The following is a 21,171-nucleotide window of genomic DNA, read 5'->3' as shown; positions in this document are numbered from 1 at the left end:
AGAGAGCTGTATTTCTTGGTAACTTCCTGAAAGCCTCATTTCATGATTAGATATCAGACATCAGCAAATTAAAACTTGAAAGCCACCATCTTAGACTGAGGGTATCAAAGGCTGATATTTTTACTGAGGTAATAGCAGCCAAAGTTTCTACTTCTGCTGTGCAACAAATTCTGGAGTCACCATCTCATACTGGCTTTGGTGATATCTGAGCCCATGAGGGCAGTGGCTTCTAATTCTCCTGCAAGAATTCCTAAAAGATAGTGCCTCCCTTTTCGGCCACAGCAGCAGAAGCTGGTCCAGGGCACATCAAGCATAGGCTGTTGGAAGGCATCAGTCAAAGATGAAAATGTCTTATAAAATGTTTTCCCTGAGAAGAGGTCAAGTYACCCTAGTATAACCAACATATCTCTTGCTTTGTTATGGAGAATGAAGATGATTGTTCCCTGTAGCCGATGGTATGGAGTGAACAAAGCAACTTGTGAGCTCTTGGGAGGACAAGTCCTCCTTTCTCAGAGCTCTCTTAGCTAAGCGGTACTGAGGAAGTGCACAATTCTTTACTCTTCCTCCTTCTGTGTTCTGCAAATAGAAAGGGTTTTTTCCTGGCCAAACTTTTTCTTCCTCCTAATTAAAAGGGATTTGCGACTTTATGGGAAAGTCAGACAGTCTGACTTTAGTTCACTGAATACTGCAATCCTATTCACAGATACAAGGGCAAGTCTGCAAAAAACATTTTTAAGAACTCCAGAGCAGCAGTTCATATCTTTGATATAACATCTACAGGCAGCAGACTGAAATTGCATTGATCATCAGAAAAGCAAGTAGAGATTTTTTTTCATACAAGAAAGCAGACGTTTAGCAGAGAGATATGGCTGTACTTACAGCTAATCAAGAACTGTTGGAAGAAGTAATCCAAGGTGAAGTATCTAGTCACAATAAGGAAGGCCATCTCMTTTTTCTCCTTCCCTGAATGATAAATACTTACCATACTACAGCAGGGTCTGCTTCTGCTGGGTTTTGTTCAGTAGTTCAATCCAAAAAGCTTACCTGAGCACTGCCTTAAGACTAGCAGACGTATACCTGTCTTAATCAGAGGGGAGACAATCCTTTATGCCAGTACGTTGCCTGATCACAGAGCTCTTGCATCTTCTGGGGCAATGTCTAAAGTTCTTACACTTTGTTTCAATTCCCACTGGAACAGGAACAGCGTACGCAAATCTGTTTTCACAATACTGCACTCTGTTTTCCTGCCAGCTGTAATTATACCCACAATCGACATCTCTGTGCACTTTCTTGCAGCTCAGGACAGAACAAATTTGATACAAGAAGACACAACGATACACTGCATTTAGTTTTACTGGAGTGTAAGTACAAATAAGACAAAAAGAGTAAGTTCAGTTTATTTCTTCCAAAATAGAAGTTCTCTCTCAGAGATTTTTAGCTAATACAGACAGTTACAATTTTTTGAGAAACAGAACAAGAAACCCTACAAAGTCTAGGTACATTTCACAGCTGGTACTCAGCTAGCAGCTGGAATTTACACATGACTACTGGTAAAATGAATTTGTAGTTTTATTTTTAGAGAATTTTGATATATTGAAGGCAAAGTAGACAAACAATCAAGAAGTAGTTTAAATTATTGCCACTGATTCCTGAGCAACTGCATCTTCAAGGTTTTAACACGGGATTAATACCCAAAACCAGAGCAAAAGAAATAAAGCAGATCTTACCTGAACATGACGCATTAGTTTCAACGCCTCAGAACTACTACGAATATGTCCTCACCCACCTCAGCTAGCACCAAGTTCTTAAAGAGTTTAACATATCTCTGAATCTTTTCTACCACACAGATTTCTTCTGTCACATATTGTATTGAATAAAAATAGAAGTATTAAGACAGTTGAATAAAGAAAAAACAAAAGCTCCAACACAGAAGATTAAAAAAATTAAGCGATGACTTGATACCAAACCAGCATGTACAGTAAACAAGTTACAGAAACCTAGATATAAAAGTTAAGGCAATAAGAGCAAAAACTGTGTGTTTTCTGGGAATCCTGAAGGCTAGAATGAGGCAATCTCCATGGACTTACAAGTAAGTTTTGARAAAAGGTATCAGAATTTGGTAAGGCTAAAGATCCTATCTATATTGTTTGAAGTTCTACATGGGATTGCATAAGAAAAAAAGATTACAAAGATACAAGGAACAGTTCTCATCTAATAGGAAGACAAGCTACTTTTAAAAAGTAGCTACAGCAGGTGACTTACAAAAGAGGAAAAGTATTCTGACCAGAGAGWTAATGTTAGAAACCACAGTACCACAATCTCAAAGAAATAAAGACCAAAAAACCCACGGAGGTAGCCATCTCATATCCAATAAAGTCACAACCAAAAAGGACACAGTATATACATTTTGGGAAATTAGTTAAATATTCTTGAACAAAGTACAGGTAAACACAGCCAGCAGAGAACAGCGAATTAATCCTGGTCATGCCAAAGATATTATGGACACAGAATGGCTACAATGAATTTATACCCTCCCATTTTCTTCCTTTGTTATTTTGACATCTGCAGATAACTAGTTTCTCCGTCGCTCTTTCTCAGCAGAGATATGTTAAATACTTTACAACAGTTAAAATTACTTTGCCAGTTAGTTCAGGTATAAAATGAATGGAAACTAGGAGATCGTTAGTCCATCTTGGCTGAAATACTACTTACATTGTGGATTTTTTTTAATCTTCATTCCCAAAACCACTTCTTGTAAATYGTTAAAGAAAATGCTCTTTTTGAGGTGCGACAAGTGCACATGAATATTATTCTATATAGCTGTCTGTAATACAGACTGAACCTTATTTTCATGTGTAGCAAAACATTTATCAAATTTAAAATTCCTTTGTTACTAAATTTTTGACAATGCAAAGGCAGTAATGTAACTTGCAACTGATATTTAGGTCAACTTTTCATTCTCCCATATGCATTAAGCTGGACATAAGGACCGGCAAAAGAGACTTAAGATGGTCATAAATGGTAGGACCTGACAAGCCTGTCCATGACCTTATCTGAAATCTGCCTGCACTTGCTAGCATTCCTTTACACAAATTTATTATTTTCCTGAGACCTGCACATGAAAGAACTCATTGAAGGGAAAAAAACAAAACAGAGGCTGCTTGGGTTACTTTTTTGTTTTAAAATTCAAACCAGGAAGTGTTAAAAGATGACTTCACGAAGTTTTTTCTTCACTCTACTCTCTCTTCTCTCCAACTTCACGTATCATGTATATGGAAGTTCACCTCTCCACTTGAAAGAGCAAAACAGAATGCCAACTCAGTTAAAGGTCTGTTAGGCTTTGCTTGTTGCTTCAAAAGACAGTCATCTCTCTTTTCTCTTTCTCTCATAATATGAGGAAATGTTTTGGGCTTTAGAATTTTTCTGGTTTTTTGGAAGATGGAGAGCAGAGAAGAGCTGTCTTCTTCTCAAGAGAAGGCTTTAAGCAACTACTGAGATATGGGGGTCTACAAAATAGTTGCTTTTAATTCCTAAAGATCCTGCATCATAATATGTAGGTCATCACACCGTACAGACTTGACAGAATATTTCACATTTTATGAAGCCAAATTACAAAGAATGTATACGTGCCAGTATACATTTAGAAACAAAATCATTCAACGACAGACAACTAATTATTCATATCTTTTCACATGGTTTTTTTTCTTCCTTTTCTTCAGTTCTTTCCAGTAGGAAATACTGCAAAGACAGCAGAATAATCCTACCCAGACCAAATTCAAAAGACTTCAAAATCTACAATTTATACCATCTCCTAATATTAAGAAATAATTTGAACCCTTTAATGTATTTCAAATAGGTCTGAACAAGTCTTAGATAATTTAATGATGCAAATTCATAGATATGTACAAGAAATCATTTGAAAAATATTCTCAGGCAAACTACAGATGCTGGATTACTTTGGTATGTGGAAGGTAAGCAGTATTTCCTGCCAATTATATGTTTGTGAATCTAGTTATGATTAAGGCTTCATCCTAAAGTAATTTGGATAAATGTTCTGGAGAACATTGTGCAGTATTTTCTGTCAGAAAGCAGGCCATAAAACTCTTGGCACCATAAGAATGAGCACAGAACTCGTGGACAAATATTTGCAAAAACTGTAAAGTCATCCTTTTGCACCACATACAAATGCACAGACTTTGCAGAAAGAGCCTTCTCCATGTGTTCCCAAGACAATTCTGTTAAGAACGACGAGAGTTCTACGTAGTCAATAGCAGGAAYGTAAACACGCTTAGCAATGAATAATAATTTTAAGAAGTCTGATAAAAATAGACTGAAAACATTCACCTATCAAATCTGTACATGCAGAGCTTTTGTTTATATTCTCCATCTAACGGGAATAAATAGTTCAAATTCCCTTATGAACATAAACACCCTTAACACCGGGTAGGTTTCTCAAGACAAACCTTCTGTCATTGTTTTCTGCAGCATAGCATTGATACCCTACCTGTAGAGACATTTTGCTCTCAGCAAAATTAGGGGCTAAAAGAATGGGTTTCTCTCAAAAAACAATCCTTCTTCAACCAGCCAGCTATAACCATTCCTCTAACATTTTGTTCTGGGCACTCTTTATTCAGCACGAAGGGTAGAAGGCCTTTTGCCTTAATCTACAGTAAGCAAATAATAACCTGAGGAAAGAAAAAAGCAGCAACTTTCATAGACTACACTCACTTTATGCAATAAACCACCATTTTAATAGCACCAGATACACAATAAAGGAAAGAGGTTAAATAAGGAAAATAAAAATAGCTAGTCATTTCTTCCCCAGTGAGTATTTTAAAAACTGTGCAATTTGAAAGAGGTATATGTTAAGCAGAGCAGTTACTCCAAGATGTAGTATCCATCACCTACCTTGTAGAAGGGCTCCATTTCTCTTGAAAAAGGTGCTTCCTGGCCAAATGGGTGGACCYGATGTGCTAAAGGTAATAAGAAATAAGTGTAAAGAAAATCTCGTTTACATTTAATAATCGCAAGTCACTATTTGTACAAAATCCATTTTGCTTTTAAAGCTAATGTAACTTCATGGCATGTTGCCTTCAAGCAAAGGCCTAAAATCTAACTTGAAAAATAGGTTAATTTGATTCAAGATTCACATTCTCTTCACAAGAGAAAAAAATCCTCAGCATAACACACACCCACGCTCTAATTTGGGGGGGGAGGAGGAGAAGCAGCTTGAAATAAATTAGAAAAAARGAAATTAATGGCAAAAATATTTACTGAATTCACAGGACAGCGAAATATACAACTTTTTGCAAGGTCATCTGCTGAAAAACAAAATGCTTTGAACTTTTACTCAGCCATAACTGACCCACCACTCCAGCTAAAGCATTGACACGAGACAGCCTTAGCCAAACATTACACAGCTGCTGTGTTTACCCAGGACTACTACGTCCATGCAAGCGCCAGACATTATGAGATGCATCTCATCGCATCAGAGAGCACGCTAGTAAACAAGCCGTCCCCCGAGTCCTCAAATTAACTAATTTCAGTTTTGTCTGTCAACRCGGGCTGGGTGCTCGCGACTGTCAGTGGCCCGGCCTCCGCAGAGCCCCCTGCTCGCTGGCGCTTGGGGTTGTCCTCTCTGGGACACCTCCCCTCTGCCAGATGTGGCTGGAACCGAGCAACAAACCCAACCTTCACTGGGAAAGAAGGGGAAGAAGAGGAAACACGAGAATGGTCTTCTCGATTTGGCTGCCTCCATGGATTATTTCATTAGCTTACTTTCCTAGTGATGATTTTGACTGCTTGGGACAGCAAGTTCAGTAGAGGAGACAAGGCCACTAAAAACACGGTGTGTTTTTAGTTTGGAGGCACTACACAGCAGAGACCCCACTGTGCTAGGAGCAATGCAATGTGCAGTAGGAAAAAATGGCATCCTCTCACAGCAGGTCAAGTAAGCCAGAAAGCAGATGGGTGAATGCAAAGACCCAGCAGGACAGACAGCCCTGCAGCTGCCAGTTGATGGGCGACTTCCCTCGCCCCTGTCCGTTTACCACAGCAAAAAATTTCAGAGAGGGAGCTCAAGGAAGACAGCAAGGTAACTACAGATGAGAGGTACAAGGAGCAATGGAGGAAGTATTCAAAAGCGCTTATTTGAAAACGTAGCTGTTTGGCAGTGAACCATCCAGCTTCACTGGCAAAGGCAGATTCTAGAGAGAGGAGACGCAATGCAAGGAGAGGCCGTGCAGAGCTTTGAAGGTGAAGGGAAATTGTGCCTGATGGGATGGAAAAACAGGAGGCACTGGAGTGGCTTTATTAAAATGGTGACGGAGGAAAATAGGTTTTGCAGACGTATTTTGATGGTATACCTATGATGTAAGCAGCAGCATAAGAAGACCTGGAGATGCAACATCAACATACCCTTTGTAACCACCTCTGTGAAAGCAGAAGAGTTGTTCTTCCTACAGCACCCTCTACACAACCTTTCACTCGGACAGAAAGGTCTGTTGTTGTTCTTAAACCCATGTAGTCCAAAGCAGAGGCTCAGAGCAAAAGCTGTCTGCTAACACTGCCCCATTCAAAGACCCTCAAGATCAGAAGCCCTAATCAGAGCAAAAAAACCAACTTCCTAATATTATCTGTTCTTTATACAAACAGCAACTCTACTCAATTACTCCTTGGAGAATGCTATATACATAACTAAAAGCAGCTTCAGTCTGGGGTACTTCACAAGATGCCCAAGCTATGACAGAAGATCCAGCAGAAAAGAATGCAAGGAAAGAATGGTCCGCAGGGAGCTCCTCAATGCCATTTGGCTTTCCAAGACGCAAACATACAGGGCATTATGCTATTTACTGTGTGGAGCTATTCAGGGCAAAAATAAAAAGCAACCAAACTTCCTGGACACAAAAGGCAACCTTGCACTTTTTGTAACAATGTAAATTACTTTTCACCAGATACGCCCCTCCTTCCACTACTGAGCAGTTCATTATCTCCGGGGGAAATCCACACACTGGTGCCTCCAGGTCTGCTCCTTGTTCCGACCAGAAGCCCTCAATGTGAAAGGCACTATACCTAAGAGTTCACTGATTACATCCTAGGGCTTAGACACAGCAWGTATTTTAAAAGCACAATATCTAGGGAAAATAAGTAAAAACACACAGATTTTTTAGGACACTGTTGAGGAAGATCGAAGAGATTGCTGGTTGATYTTTTCTATAATTGTGAAATATGCTTCAAACAAGTCCTCTAAAGCTTAAAGACAACCATATATATTTTACTACACTAAGCTCTTCATGAAATTAGTACCAGAAAACTACGTTATTAACATATAAAAGATTACCCTACACCCAAATTCAAAGCAAGAGACCAAACACCCTTCAGTAAGAGTATTATAGAGCAACTCTGCCTTTATTACCTTYATCTTTGCAGGCAAAATGTGAAGCAAGCCATGCACACTATTTCTATTCAAAGTCAGCCTTCTCTTGTGAGTAGGCAATCACTACACAAAAAGCACTGAAATGGAAAACAGATGTTGTCCATTATATTTACAGCATTAGCAAAGTTCTGATAAAATGCCATATACAAAAAACACACACTATTTTTATAATTATTCTGCCGAGACTCTTGTGCTAACATATAAAACCTTAACTGTGTGGCTCATTTAAATAAAGTGTTAAAATATGGACTGTAAAAGGATTCAAGGCAATTACATGAGTAATAAAAGCCTCCTGAACAAAAAGGGGAGTTGAGAGACAGAGAAAGAGACCAAAATGACCAAAAAAAGTTAAGTAGGCCTACATTCATAAGTGCTAAAGTGTACTGGGGCAGGCACTTGTCTAAACAAGCACACTTGCTTCATACAGCTTAACGTATTCAATTGTTTGCATTTCTTAGAGTAAGCCTCAGTCTTTCAAGAGTAGCTCCTCAACTCACATGAAGGTCAAGGGCTGTTGAAGGCATTCACACTTGTGTAGAATAGAACCGCATTTTTATATCGCATCAGAGTCCTGAACAGTYTTCAGGACAGCATGTGCTAAGCTACAAGTGGAAAGCAATAATGTAGTCTTCCTATTGTACCAATGTGCTGCAGAAACCAGAATCCATAGAATGACATTTCTATATATATATATATATATCTCAAAAGTCCAAGTTAAAAATAGTGGAATTACGAAATGAAGTTGTAGTAAAAAATTTACTCCCAACTGTTGTAAAAAATTTACTACCAGACTGTGACATTCCTGTATGTGGGTGGAAGCGGAGTTAAAGAAAGGATAGGGAATACTTACATACATTTGAATGGACAAAATGCCTCTAATAAAGAAACAAAGCAAGAGTGATTTATCTGTATTTTCCAACTTGAAAAAAGGCCCAAGGCTTTCATGAAAAACCCATCTGATTCAACACAAACCCTCGTGAACTGAGAAAATTAATTGTGCCCTCTTGGGGAAGGAAGCTAAAGAATTCAAGCATGTAAATAATGTGCCACAGATACTGGTGAGGCCTTTTGAACAACAAACTTCTGTGCTTGCAGGGCTTTGCTGGAGTTTAGCCAAGCTTTATCTGCGTTGGATACATTGTCTTTCCGTTCCCAAACTCTCACACATCAAATCTCATATGGTATTAATTATTAAAACTTATTTCAAGTTGACAAATGACTGTTAAACTAGCTCTCACTTTAAAGTGTTCAAAAACTGCTTCCCCATTCTAGATTAAGAAATCATTTGAAAAAGTTCATTCTTCCAAAGACCATCTATAATAAAAAGCCATTTGGGCTATCGCAGGCATTTTTTCAAATGAACTGTTTCTTCTTTTTAGCCTTTCAGTTACTAGAGAGCAATGACTGGTTTTCCTGTAAAAGTTAACAGGACGGTCTGTATTTAGGCAAAATAAAAATAAAAGCTGTTTTCTGAATTTTCATTTGTATGGATAAGATTAATACTTACACAATTAGCAGTATTAACGCCCCCTCCCCCAACTTCTTAGTCAAGCACACTGACTAAAGTCAATTTCTAATAAATCTCCATATGGCTACTAGAAGAAAAGTGGTAGCTAGGCTGAACAACTCTTAGTGCAAAGAAACTTGTGGCCAAATATATTTTTGTTACACACAGGTTTGGATTGATTTAATCTCCCAGCAGATGAAACAAATAGAACTTTCACATACTTTTTGGTTTAGATGAATCATAAAGAGCTGGAGTTTCAAATAAATACATTGCAATAACATGAGTTAGAATAGTTTAAGGGTAAGAAGACACGCGGAAACACCAACAGTCACCTGTTAAGGATCACTGGTTTAATTTGCAGAAAACACACTAATTTCAATCGTACCCTCGGCCAAAGGGACATCCACACTGTAAAAGCATTTGGTCAAAATGCATAGAACAGTAGCAGATTATACTGACCACCAGGGAACACAGGCTCAGGTGTGTCAAGTGCAGGATCAATCTCCGTCCAAAATGATCAGCCATTCTTACTGCAGCATCAGTGCCCCTCTACGGAGGAGCAAAGCTAGCATTCACATTCACATCAAAAACAAGCCGTGGAGAAATCTAAAGACTAACGGTACTAACTTGTGAGCTTTTGTTCTTGTAAAGTGAGATACCTGGAACCAGAAGCTACCTCTGATCAAATCCAACATTTCTGAGGATTTTCTATCAATTTTTAATGACAAATGGGACTTGATTTCCACTCAAGCCAGGCAATTAGCTGTTTTCCCTCTGATGACACAACCTGTAGGAAACTTCAGCATAGTGTAGGGCCTCAGGCATGAGAAACCGTCTGACTGAGGGTAGTGAAGATTCTTCTGAAAAAGGCCTTTCCATAGGAAAATGTTGCTTTGCTGAAAACTAAAACATTCCATGGGAATATGCTGATTTGGAYGCAACTTTTGCTGGAAACCAGGCTGACCCAAAAGCCAGCTGACCAGCCAGTGTGGCTTCCTGGCAGCCAGCCAGCCAGCCAACCAAACCAGCAGCTCCCAGGGCATACAGAAGCAATAATGTGTGTGAGCCCCTGGCTTAATTATTTCTATCGAAACGTATGCCACACATTTATAAAACCTTTAAAAGGTGTGTAGGCTTCAAGAGACTTTTTAAAAAAAGGAAATATAAATCCTTTGTCTGCTGGAATTTACATTAGAGAAATGAGTGTAGTTCTTAAAGCCAAAAAAAAAAAAAAAAAAAAAAAAAAAAAAAAAAAAAAAAAAAAAAAAAAAAGCCAGAGTATGAATTTTCTTTCACAGTTGCAGTATTTTACAACTATGCCAAAAACTCTCACAGGCCTCTTTGTCAGAAAAGCCTGATTAATAGATTTAAAAAACCCAAACAATTAAAAATTCAAACAATCTCTGTTCTGTAGGACTGCACACCACAACTAAGGGATGATGAAAACAGAGAAGAAAGGCAATAAATATAAGCCAATGACTCTGTTACCAAATATGTCCACAGGGCGATGCTAAGCAGGAACACACAGAAAGGGGGAAAAAAAAAACAAACAAGCAATCAAACAAAACCCCCCAGAAACCACACTTCAAAGGCCCTTGAAACAGGGAGCTGTTAACCACGACCAGGATGGCTCAGTGGGGGGAGTGAGGATGGTCTATACCTCCAGCCGACCACAGCAAAGACTCAGTGGGCTTAGTTGTGAGAAGACCGTTAGTGCCAAAGCACCTGCAAGCCTGGATGTTCCCAAGAAAGCCCCAAGGAAAGGGGGGGACAACTTGGTAAAGAGTATAAAGATTAACAGTGTCAGCTGCAAGCTAACAAGCTGCTGCACACGCTATAACCAGCACAAAGCATGTTGTCAGCAAAATGCTGCTAGACCGCCAACAGGCAACAGCAATAGAGGATCCTGAATCCAAGACCCAGCTCACCTTACCAGTATGTGATCACCTGTGGCAGTGGTAAAAATGATGGGTACGMGTAAGTGACAGCGATGGCTATGCAAGCCATGACCGACCAAAGCACCTCTGCAGCCAGGCCAACACATGGATTCTGCAGAAAGGTGTGGCAGGAGAAATGGTAATTCCTCTGGTGACCAAGCACAAGACGTCCCAGTAAGGCACTGAAAGCAGAAGGGAAAGCACGCAATTCATTGTGATGACCTCCCTTTGGCCCAGGGCTGATAGGATTTACCAGGAAAGCAATATAATTGCAAATCCCAACATGCAGAAGCTACAGCTCCCAGGTGAAGAGAACAAAGACTTCACTGCACCAGCACTGTAAATGCACCATTGCCAGCCCATCCCATGGTAAAAAAAATTCTTTACAGTCAGTTTCACCTGCATCTCCAACAAAGAGTGAATTAAAGGAAAACATCAAAATGACACCAAACCTAGAAAGAGCAAACTGTTCTGTCAAACGACAACCAATGGACCATTTTTCAAGTATACAAACCCACTTGAGGAGGTTTCTGAAAAGCAACCAAAAAACAATCATTCTTATGCTAAAGTTGCTGAGATAACCATAGCAATAGCTGCTTGTATCTACCTGGAGTCTGACAAACCTTGTAGCTAATGGCAGCAAGGAACAATGCTGCTGACAAGTACATTCAGCTCCCATGTAAGCTGGACTCAGACCACTATCATAAAGTATTATTGAATGTCCAATTAAGTTGGAAGAGAGTAATTTTTAGCATTCCTCTAGAAATAAATTTTGAGTGGGGTAGTAACAGAGAAGAAAAGCCTATTTTTGTAGGAATATAATATCCCTCTGGATGCTAAAAGATGAATAGTACTTCCTTATGCCAGTCATCCTCACTGATGCTTTTTAGACCGTCACTTCCCACATCAGGGAACACAAATTCTGCCATTACCAAATCATGTTCGGTTTTCTACATTCAGCTTGAATGCCATTACTGGACTTGGACTAACAAGACTGCAGTACAAAGAGCAGTTAACGCTATACATCTGGCAGTATAACCATGGTTACATTAACAAATTTATCACCCACATTATAAATTTTGAGCAACACAAAAGCATTTACATACTGCTGCACCTCTAATGCATACATTTTGTTAACAAGAAAAAAAAATTTACAATCTCTGCCAACAGCTTGCTGGCCATTAATATCACAATTAGCTATCACCTAGCAACAGTCAAGCAAGCCTGCTCTCAAATCAAAGGAAAAAAAAAACCCTCTCCTAACTGGGCTAATGACAATACATTAAAAAAATCTGAAAGGTATGTGTTAAGGTATTTCCTGATTTTAATGAAAACTGATTACTTCAGAGATTTTAAATACATAATCATTATTCAATCTTCTCTAATTTTGCATAACTGACAAAACATTGTTTTTAAAATGATTTATGAATTCACAATACTGATTTTTAATTTATGAAGACTGATCTAACATACTGGTAATGCTTCTCTTTTCTCTGCAATTCCCTCTTTTATTGTTTCTCAGTATCTCTCACTTACTGTGACACGTAGGATGGAGACTTTAAGCTCCTAGATGGAGTCTTTCCTGGTTTCTCTAGGGTGCCTAACACATTTTTGAGTGAATAATAAAATTTTGATCTCCTGCACACTGTAAATGAGTTTTCTATATGACAACAATGCCAGAGGGATTACATCTGAATTTTTATTAAAGACAAGGGAAAAGTTGCATGGGCAAGCTACTCACAAACAAAACACCTGAAAATAAAATCTGATGTTACTTTTTGAAGGATAAAGTGGAAAGTTGATCAAATCTTTACATTCTCCAAATTGCCAAAGCCATTCTCCTTCCATTCTGCCAATTTAAAATAATTTAAAAAATAGATAAATGAATGAGGGTGGGTGGGAGAGATCATGATAATAATTAAAAAACCCTTTCACATTTCCAAAATTAGAGAAAAAAAGTCATTTCTGAGTTCAAGAAAATATGGTCATGTCTTTTGGAAGCCATCAATGACTCTGCTGTGATACTCGGAAGTCTCTCACTGCTGAAGTGACACACGAAGTCTTCTCTTCTCCAGAGTGAGACTGTGTAGCCTTCAGCAAGAATTTTGTTCTTTCCCAAGATCTGAATATATCTTTATGGACAACAGTAGAGGAATTATTATTTTAATACATAAAATAACTCAATTTCTATACAGTTGTTGTTTTAAGAAAGACAGCTGTCTGAGGTATGACAGGCCGTGCAACTCAAAACTGTCACTATTCTGTATTTAAATATTTTAACACATTTATTGTGAGTACATTTTAATTCTAGGCTGAGTATTGAAAGAGAAAAGAGTCCTGACATAGTTAGAAATTCATGCTGAGGTAACTGTCCCACATTAATTTTAATTTAAAAAGGATTTGCTTCCAATGGGAGTAAGGAGTTGCTGGCTATCAGTCTCCAATTCGGATTCTACCTCTGCCACTGAATCAGATTGTGACTTAAGGCAAGTTACTTCATCCTTCCTGTCTCAGTTTTATTTTCCTTCTTTTGTGTTAAAAACAGGAATACACTCCTACCAACCTAGCCTACAGATCTCTGAGAGGAATAAATAATCATTAAGCAACAACACATTAGATAAAAGGAGAAATCCTTTGAAGTGCATGCAGTTAAAGTAGGAACAATACAGTATGTGTTTCTACGACAGCCTGGGTTGGTACTTTCCCCTGCTTTCCTTATTTTGAAGTAAGAAAAAACATTGCAGGCTACTCTGCGTGTTGTCGTGCTACTTTTCTCCTTATTCTATGACTGTGATTTAATGGTTGCTGACAATCTGTCATGAGATGAAAAACTGGTGGCAGTCAGGCTGGGGAAGCTTAGGAGTTATCTCAACTGGCTCGTGCTTTGTGGAGCGTGTGTGCRTGCCAGCTCACGCAGACCAGTTCCCCGAAACACAAGCTAAAGAGAGGATCCCGTTCCTGGATGGCCTCTCTGGCCTCCAAGACCACAGAGGGCCACGGCGTCGTTAGGCCTGCAGCAGCCTCAAACTTTGACTTGGCCGGCATGKGAAAGTTTGAGTCTCTTACAGTCTACAAAGATTAGAAATGGAGCACTCCAGTTTTCTGRGGATAGAGTTTGTTTTCTGCAGAACAAGTGAGGAGGGGAAACAGGTTCATTTCTGTTTTATTTTTACTTCATTGGAATCGCATTAGAATGGAAAGGAAGTCTTTCAGGTAGAAGAAAATGAAGTGGTCCTAAGAACTGGCTGTCTAGCATACCTTCACTTTCCACTTGATGTAAAGACTGTATCAGGTAGTTAACTCTAAAAACCAGACAAGGATTTAGAGAACTTTTATGTTAATTACCTGAGTAACTGAACCACAGTGAAACAGCAGAGCTATTGGTTAGGCATAAAGACATAAAKTTCCACTGAAAGAGCCTCTTCTCCCAAATTGAAACTGAGCTGAACTTAGAAGAGCAAATGCTGACTCCATTTCTTTTCTTTGCTCTTTCTCAAGCAGCTTTACTGGTAGACCTGTCTGAATTTCTCAAATACTTCCTGCATCAGGCTCCCACTTATATTTCTAACCGTGACTTAACCATGGCCTGTCAGTTAGTCGGACTTGAGATTAATGACATTCAAATCTCTTCCAGAAACAGCTCATCATCCACTAGTGAGAATACACTGCTTGTTACTTTGGAAGACACCCACRTACCTTGACCATGCACAGGGCTGTAAGTATATGCATATACAATACAGGAAACTTGAACCTAAGTGAAATAGAAACAAATGGGAACCAGGAAGGGGAGGTCTGTAATTTCCCCCAAGAATGCTTCATGTCACTTGCTGAATTTCTCCTTATTCATCTGGTACAGTGTGACTCCCTATTTCAGCCATTTAAAGTAACAACGAAACACAGAACTAAGTATGACCTACAGGTTGCTGCCAATATGAACTCCCCTTCTACCACTCGCTCAAAGCCAAGGCACTTACCAAGTGAAATTTTCCATATTTGGTCTTTCTYATTAATCTTGAATGAATGTGGTTCAGATGATTCAGAACTAATCTGGCTTCTGGAATTACAGAAGTAGAGGAAAAAACAAATGCTTAACCTCCCCCCTGGATAATTTAACCTCTCCCAGATGCTGAGGGTATTTTTCTCTGGGAAGCTTAATGTGCTTATAGGCTCCACAGCACTGCACTCTTCTCTGCTGCAGAGATTTGAAGTCACTGGGTCATACATCAGTGTCTCATGCACATGTCAGGAAGTTATGTAAAAGCAAAAAAGAAGCTTTATTTTAGGGATGGAGGAGGGACAGATCAGAACACACAACATGAAACTACAGCACCTAATACTGGGCTGCTCCACCTCACAGTTTGGGTCTACAGATGTTTTTTTTTTAAAAAAAAGAGAGAGAACATAGTATTTTTTGCATTCAGAGATAATGTGGAGACACTAGCTAATCAATCCTCTCAATCACAGTTACCATTTCCACTTACAGAAAAGAAAAGCATATACAAAGAGATAACAAGGTACTCCCCAAAGACACAGTAAATCTATGGCAGAGCCTGGATCAGCCACCAGACGCCCCACTCCCACCTCCAGGCCTGTTCTTATAACCCATGTGGCAACAGTATTAAGGCTTCTGATCACCATGACATTGAATGACATTAGTTGCATTTACAAGAGTTCAGCATTTCTCATAAACAGATGCCAAATGCCTCAGGTTGGATGCAGAGAAAATCAGAAACACAACTGTATTATGTTCTCCACTGTACTGTAAATTTAAATCCAATGGCCACAAGCATGATTAAATCTTCTCCTATCGGTCCAATTCAGACAGGAGAAGATGGGAATTTTCTTCATCTCAATCAAGACTTAAAACTAAAGGGAAGAGCAGATGAGACTTCTCGTGTATTTACACTGCAGGTTTTTTCTTCTCCTTACACCTTCTGTCAAACTCCAGAACCCTCAATGAACTTTGATAAGGAACCACATGTAATCTGTAGTTCTCAGATCTCCATTTGCTATTTTTACACTAGCCACAGCACCCAACTACCGGTATCTTCTACTTAACATGGGAAAATTTCACATGTTCTGCATATCTAACTGTAAACAAATACTCTGGAGATTTCATTTTTCCTTATTTTTAAATTATCTTTAGCCACTTTCACCTTAGCTGAAATATAAACCACCCACCTATAATGGGAAATAAAATTCAGTGTGCCTCTTTATCCCTAACCCTTAACTCTCAGAACAGCTGTTTAGCCTGTTGAGAATACTATCATTTTATTTAATAGTATTCTAATAACATTCTCTAGATACAATCTTACCTGCATGAACAAAGGAACTCATTAAGAAAAAGAAAAGCTAATCTTCACGTAATTTATAGCAAGAAGTAAAGACTCTATCTAGAAGTCAATGATTTTTCACATTACTGATCGAGTTACACCTTCAGAAAGGAGACTACATTTCCTTCCAGAAACTTTTACAATACTTGTTTCAACAAATCTAAGCTTCCCTTGTGGAATCGGCTACTTAGTCTAAATTTTCCTGTTAGCTGCTTCTCCTCAGTTGTTTTTCCAGAAGCAGAGTATGATTCTGTAATAAACGGCTTAAAAGATCTGTTCTTCACATTGCGATCTGCAGCAGATAAAACAGAGGTGTAGAAATAAAGACTGGACAAGGAAAGGTGAAGACAGACAGGCAATTGCTTTTTCCGTAAGATACTGATTTTACATCTCTACTTTGTCTGCTGTAGCTTCATGTGGAGAAGGTTGAAAAAAACATTATTAACAAACATGAACTAAAAAAAATTACATTCAAAGCAAATATCTACAGCTCACTGCTTCTACACAGTGTGTTTAAGCAGTGATTTGGTAATGGCTTTGTAYTAAAACACAAAAATCTAGAGACAGTCTGAGCCACTGCAAGTGTTTCCAKAACACACTTCGCTTCATCCAATCCTGCTGATTTTTCTTAGGAATTTTGTATGGGGAAGTGATATCTCAGAAGACAGYAATGCTGGCCCAGATTTACTTTTTCTTAACAACGTTCAAGATTAAAGAAAAAAAGAAAAAAACAAAGATGACAATTTAGCAGTCTCCCGTCCCCCTCACCAAATAGCTCTGGCTTAACAACCAGTAAAAGAAACCGCGAACTCTCTCCTAGAGGAACCAAAAAGTTCTGAAAGGACCATCTGCTTGTGGGCAACTCCAAAGACTGAGGTATTTCACTAATGAAAAGAGCAATCTTTGTAGGTACCAAAAGGAGTTGTTAAGGATGAGCGTGGTTATCTGCCAGATACGGCATAATTCCCCTTCCAATTCATTCATTACCTTCCATGTGGTTGCAAAAACTCCTCATTAGTATAAACTAGCAAAAATATGCTCATAAGTGTACATACACTCTCACGCTCTCTCTGTAATTAATCCCTGGAGTAAAGCTGTTCCTTAGATCACCTCAAATACAGAAAAATCAATGAGTCAGATTACAGGAAACAATTAATTATGGTTCACTGGTGTTTAGAAAGAGACACTGACACCCTGACATCCCCACACTTCATTCATGCCCTACAAAGCAGCAAATCACAGAAAGTAACAAACTATGCTTTTCAAATATCAGATGACCTCGAGCTTACTCATTCTAGTGAAATGATACTGATCAGTCATAAAATGAATGGAACATCACCTTTTAAATATTAAAGAAGCAATTAATTTATAGTGCATCCACTTACTACAACCAATTAAGCAGAAATATTTTCTTCCTGTGTTAATATAACTTTTGACAAATCGTGGAGGAAAAAGTGGAAACAAACTACTTCGTCACACCATTCCCAATAATTCTTACATTAGCAGCCTCATTGGTAGTCAAGTCTCTTTTTCTACAGTGTCATATACAGGTCGTACATCACTGAATTTTCCAGTCAACACAGAAAGGACTGAAAGCAAACTTACACAGAATTAGAAAGCAGTAAGTACAGCCATTTGCAGTCTTGAACCATTCAGGTGCCTACCTATGCTAGGTGCAGAAAGTACCACCTGACTCTCARTTCAACTGGCACATACTCAACCACYGTCTCCTTTTTAGAAATCGCTATGCCTGAACTTTAGATTACAAAAAAACATGACTTGATGCAAAGCAGAGCTTGCATTGTGTCAGCAGAATTGTTCTCATCTTAGTGCATTTTTTACCCTTCCAAAACACTTTGCTCTCCTATTCATAGGAGGACTTGCCATTCTGTCATTGCCAACTTCTGCCTAAACTCTCTCCACATTATCTCCTCTACTGAATTCCTTTTGTATTTATTAGCTTAATTTTATTTAAGAAAGTTTACTGCTGTTGYACAGTGCTTTTAGCATCTCAGCATAGGACAACTTTACAGCTAAAATCTTATTAATCTCATTAGACAAGTGCCATGGACAGCACAAGACCTTAAATTTCTTCATTGAACCATGTTCCCATTGTGTATGGAAGACTCACTGGTGAGTTGGTCTCAGTGTCTCTTTCTCCCTTTTCTCGGAGAGACTCTAGAATAGGCTGTGAAGGCTAGAAAGCAGTAGGTCAGATTCACTAGATTATATGACAGCAGCATAACGGAACAACAAAAAAACCTCAAATCAAAAGAGACAGAAATTTAAGTATTTATCAGCTGCTTTGGACTGGAATTTTAACACTGATCTATAAACAAGCCTAAAGAGAACTGCTCAGCTCCAAAGCCAATAAGAAAAATGCCCCATTTTGTTGTCTCTGATTAGAGAAAAATGGTTTCCACAATTAAGAGAGAGGTTTCCCAACACAATTCAGACCTGCCCATTACTCAGGCTACACTAGCCTGAGTGGCAAGATGATGCCTGTTAAACTGTCAGTGCCATGCTAAAGGACAGCTCTAAGCATTTGCCTATGAAAGCAGGTTTACCAAAGTCTGTGTGAAACACAGCAATAAGAGAAATCAAGTGCAGGGCAGAACTCACTACCTCCTTCATACTGAGAAGCCCTCCTGGATTTGTTGGCACAGTCAACAGAAAGCAGTGCTTTCAAGCCTGCCTAAATAAGTATTTCACACTGAGAAGTTCCTTTAAAAAAAGGAAAAGAAACAAGAAGACTGGTTTTAGATAATTTGTGATCCCTTCACATCTCTTGAGTGTAAGCCACCCGAAGAGAGCCTTCTTCCCCCTCTTGGGGGGGACCTGAAAAAGATTCACCCTTTCACACAATCTTGTGGTCATTAATATCCTAAACCAAGACATTCTGTATTAAAGCCACAGTGTCTATGTGTTTAACTCATTTTATAATTCCCTTTCTTGAGGGAGAGCGAGAGGGGAAAAGTCCTCTTTTTCTCCTGTCTCCAAGTAAGCTTCTGTCTTCAGTCCCAGAAACTTACACTTAATGTTACGTCAGTGCATATCATACTTTCTCTCAATGGCACAGCAGGGCTTATTCTCTCTCTTTTCCTCCTGAAGGAAGAGAACTACACACACCACTAACAGGAGATAGTCCCTATTTCATTTAACAGCATCAACTGATTTACATCTCTGAGCAAGCCAACAAACAAACAAGAAAATGCACTGGAACTCATCTATGCTACGCGTAGTGAAAGGGTGACTCCAGTGCCGGTCTCATAGTAACCACCAGGGAAAAAGTTTCTCCACAGAAAAAAGGGAGCTCAATCTGCTTTCTTCTCTTGGCTCTCCTTTTAAAGGATACAAATAAGCTTCCTGAAAAAACAACAGGCCTTTTGATGAGCCAATAGCTTTCCTCTGTGTTTTTGTTTGTTTGTTGAAAACACTTTGATTTTGCAGGAAGCACTAACTGGGAATCAACTTAAGTTAAAGAATCTAAAAAGCAACAGCACACAGATCTCCAACTTCAGCCACCAAACTGGATTGTCTCACTGGCTTGAGCAAAACTGTTGAATTATTTCCCTAACAAAAGAAAGGCGCTTTTAGGTCCTATAATCTCATGGCAAATCCTTTTACCCACTCCCCACTCTTTTTGGCCTTGTAATTGCAATCCTCTTTTAGTAATCTCAGGACTAATTGGTGCCAGCATTCCAGTTTCCCGTGCCATTTCTTCCCCTCCCTTTCACATTGTTCAGGTGCTGAAAAGGACAGCRTGCCAGAGGGCAGCACCCCCATAATGAAGCTGTTCTTACACAGTAACTGTTAATAATTAGCAGGAAGCATTTTGTCTTTAAATTGCACAGCATGAGCAGCAAGATTTTGCAGAGCCAAAGAAACACTTAGCTGTTGTTCGAGGAGCTCCRAAACTTTGGCTGGCAAGCTGCATACCCGGCACACACTGGGCTCGGCCATGTGAACGGCACTGCGCCTGTGCCTGCAGGCTCGCAAACCTCTGCAGGAGAGCAATGCAAGCATCCCCGACGCTCAGCTGTGATGGGTAAGGAGGAGGGAAGAAATTAAGTGCCCAGCACACCTTTGGTAATGGAATAACAACAGTTCAGAGGAATGCATTGATGTGACAGGATTTAATCAGTATGGTGAAAAGATAGCCCCTATTTAAGACACACTCTAGAATACAATTCCCTGAAGAATAATAAGCAAGAGATTTAAGAAAGACTGCTACTTTTCAGCTAGTGACTGTATTTGCAGGTACTGCCAGAAAAGGAACAATGACTTCTGTTACTGAGGTATTATCAGCGTTGACCGTTTTCCAGCTGGATTTGGATACAAAATTAGTTTTTCTGTAATTAGAAACTTCAGTCTAGCGAGTGCATTAAAAATAACAATTATAAAAGTGGTTTGCAATGGAGGTTCACTTCTAGTCAACCTAAAGCTAACCCTGGGCTCTGATTCAGCCAAAACAAGCCACAACTTTCAAAAGTTTTTCAAGCTGGTAGGACTCCATCATCAAGAATCCACGTAGAGTTTTGACACTGAGATATCGTGCAGTGTCTTCTACCATCTTGAAGCTGAAGAACAAGAAGAAACTCAACCTGATATGGCTATATTGCCTCCAGAGTGCTCTGGAGCTGAAAGGCAATTGCTAGACTATGTCTATACCCTCATTCACCAGTGCACTCTTTCAGCCATCTGCAAATAGATGGTATGCTATGAAGAAAATGTCAGTGTTAAAAAGAGACAAAAGAAAAAAGAAGAAGTTACAACTCACCTCATTCTCCTAAAAGATCAGCCAACTCTTTGTATGGAGCACCAGCAAGAGACTGGCTGTCAAACGCAGACTCCTGTAGACACCAGCACAGGGGCACAAGATCTCACTAGACTTAGGAACTCCACTAGTGTGAAGAGGCAACACCAAAGGCTTTCACGTATAAATGCATGTACTTGGGC

At 39.2% G+C, this 21,171-nt stretch overlaps 1 protein-coding gene across 6 annotated transcripts in view; it reads right to left on the bottom strand.

Moving 5' to 3' along the window:
- The window catches only part of FOXN3 (forkhead box N3), a 168,469-nt gene that overhangs the window by 64,602 nt on the left and 82,696 nt on the right, over positions 1 to 21,171 (bottom strand). For all 6 annotated transcript variants that reach the window (XM_085317562.1, XM_085317565.1, XM_085317564.1 and 3 more), the window contains exon 4: positions 4,909 to 4,973. In XM_085317562.1, the coding sequence (XP_085173688.1) occupies positions 4,909 to 4,973 (65 nt within the window). The remainder of the gene's footprint in view (positions 1 to 4,908; positions 4,974 to 21,171) is intronic.

Source organism: Rhea americana, unplaced genomic scaffold (genome assembly GCF_003343005.1).
Source record: "Rhea americana isolate MKP2758 unplaced genomic scaffold, rheAme1 scaffold_5, whole genome shotgun sequence".
Classification (NCBI taxonomy): Eukaryota; Metazoa; Chordata; class Aves; order Rheiformes; family Rheidae; genus Rhea; species Rhea americana.
The sequence above is the reverse complement of the archived record's forward strand: the minus strand, read 5'-3'. Positions and strand labels throughout refer to the sequence as shown.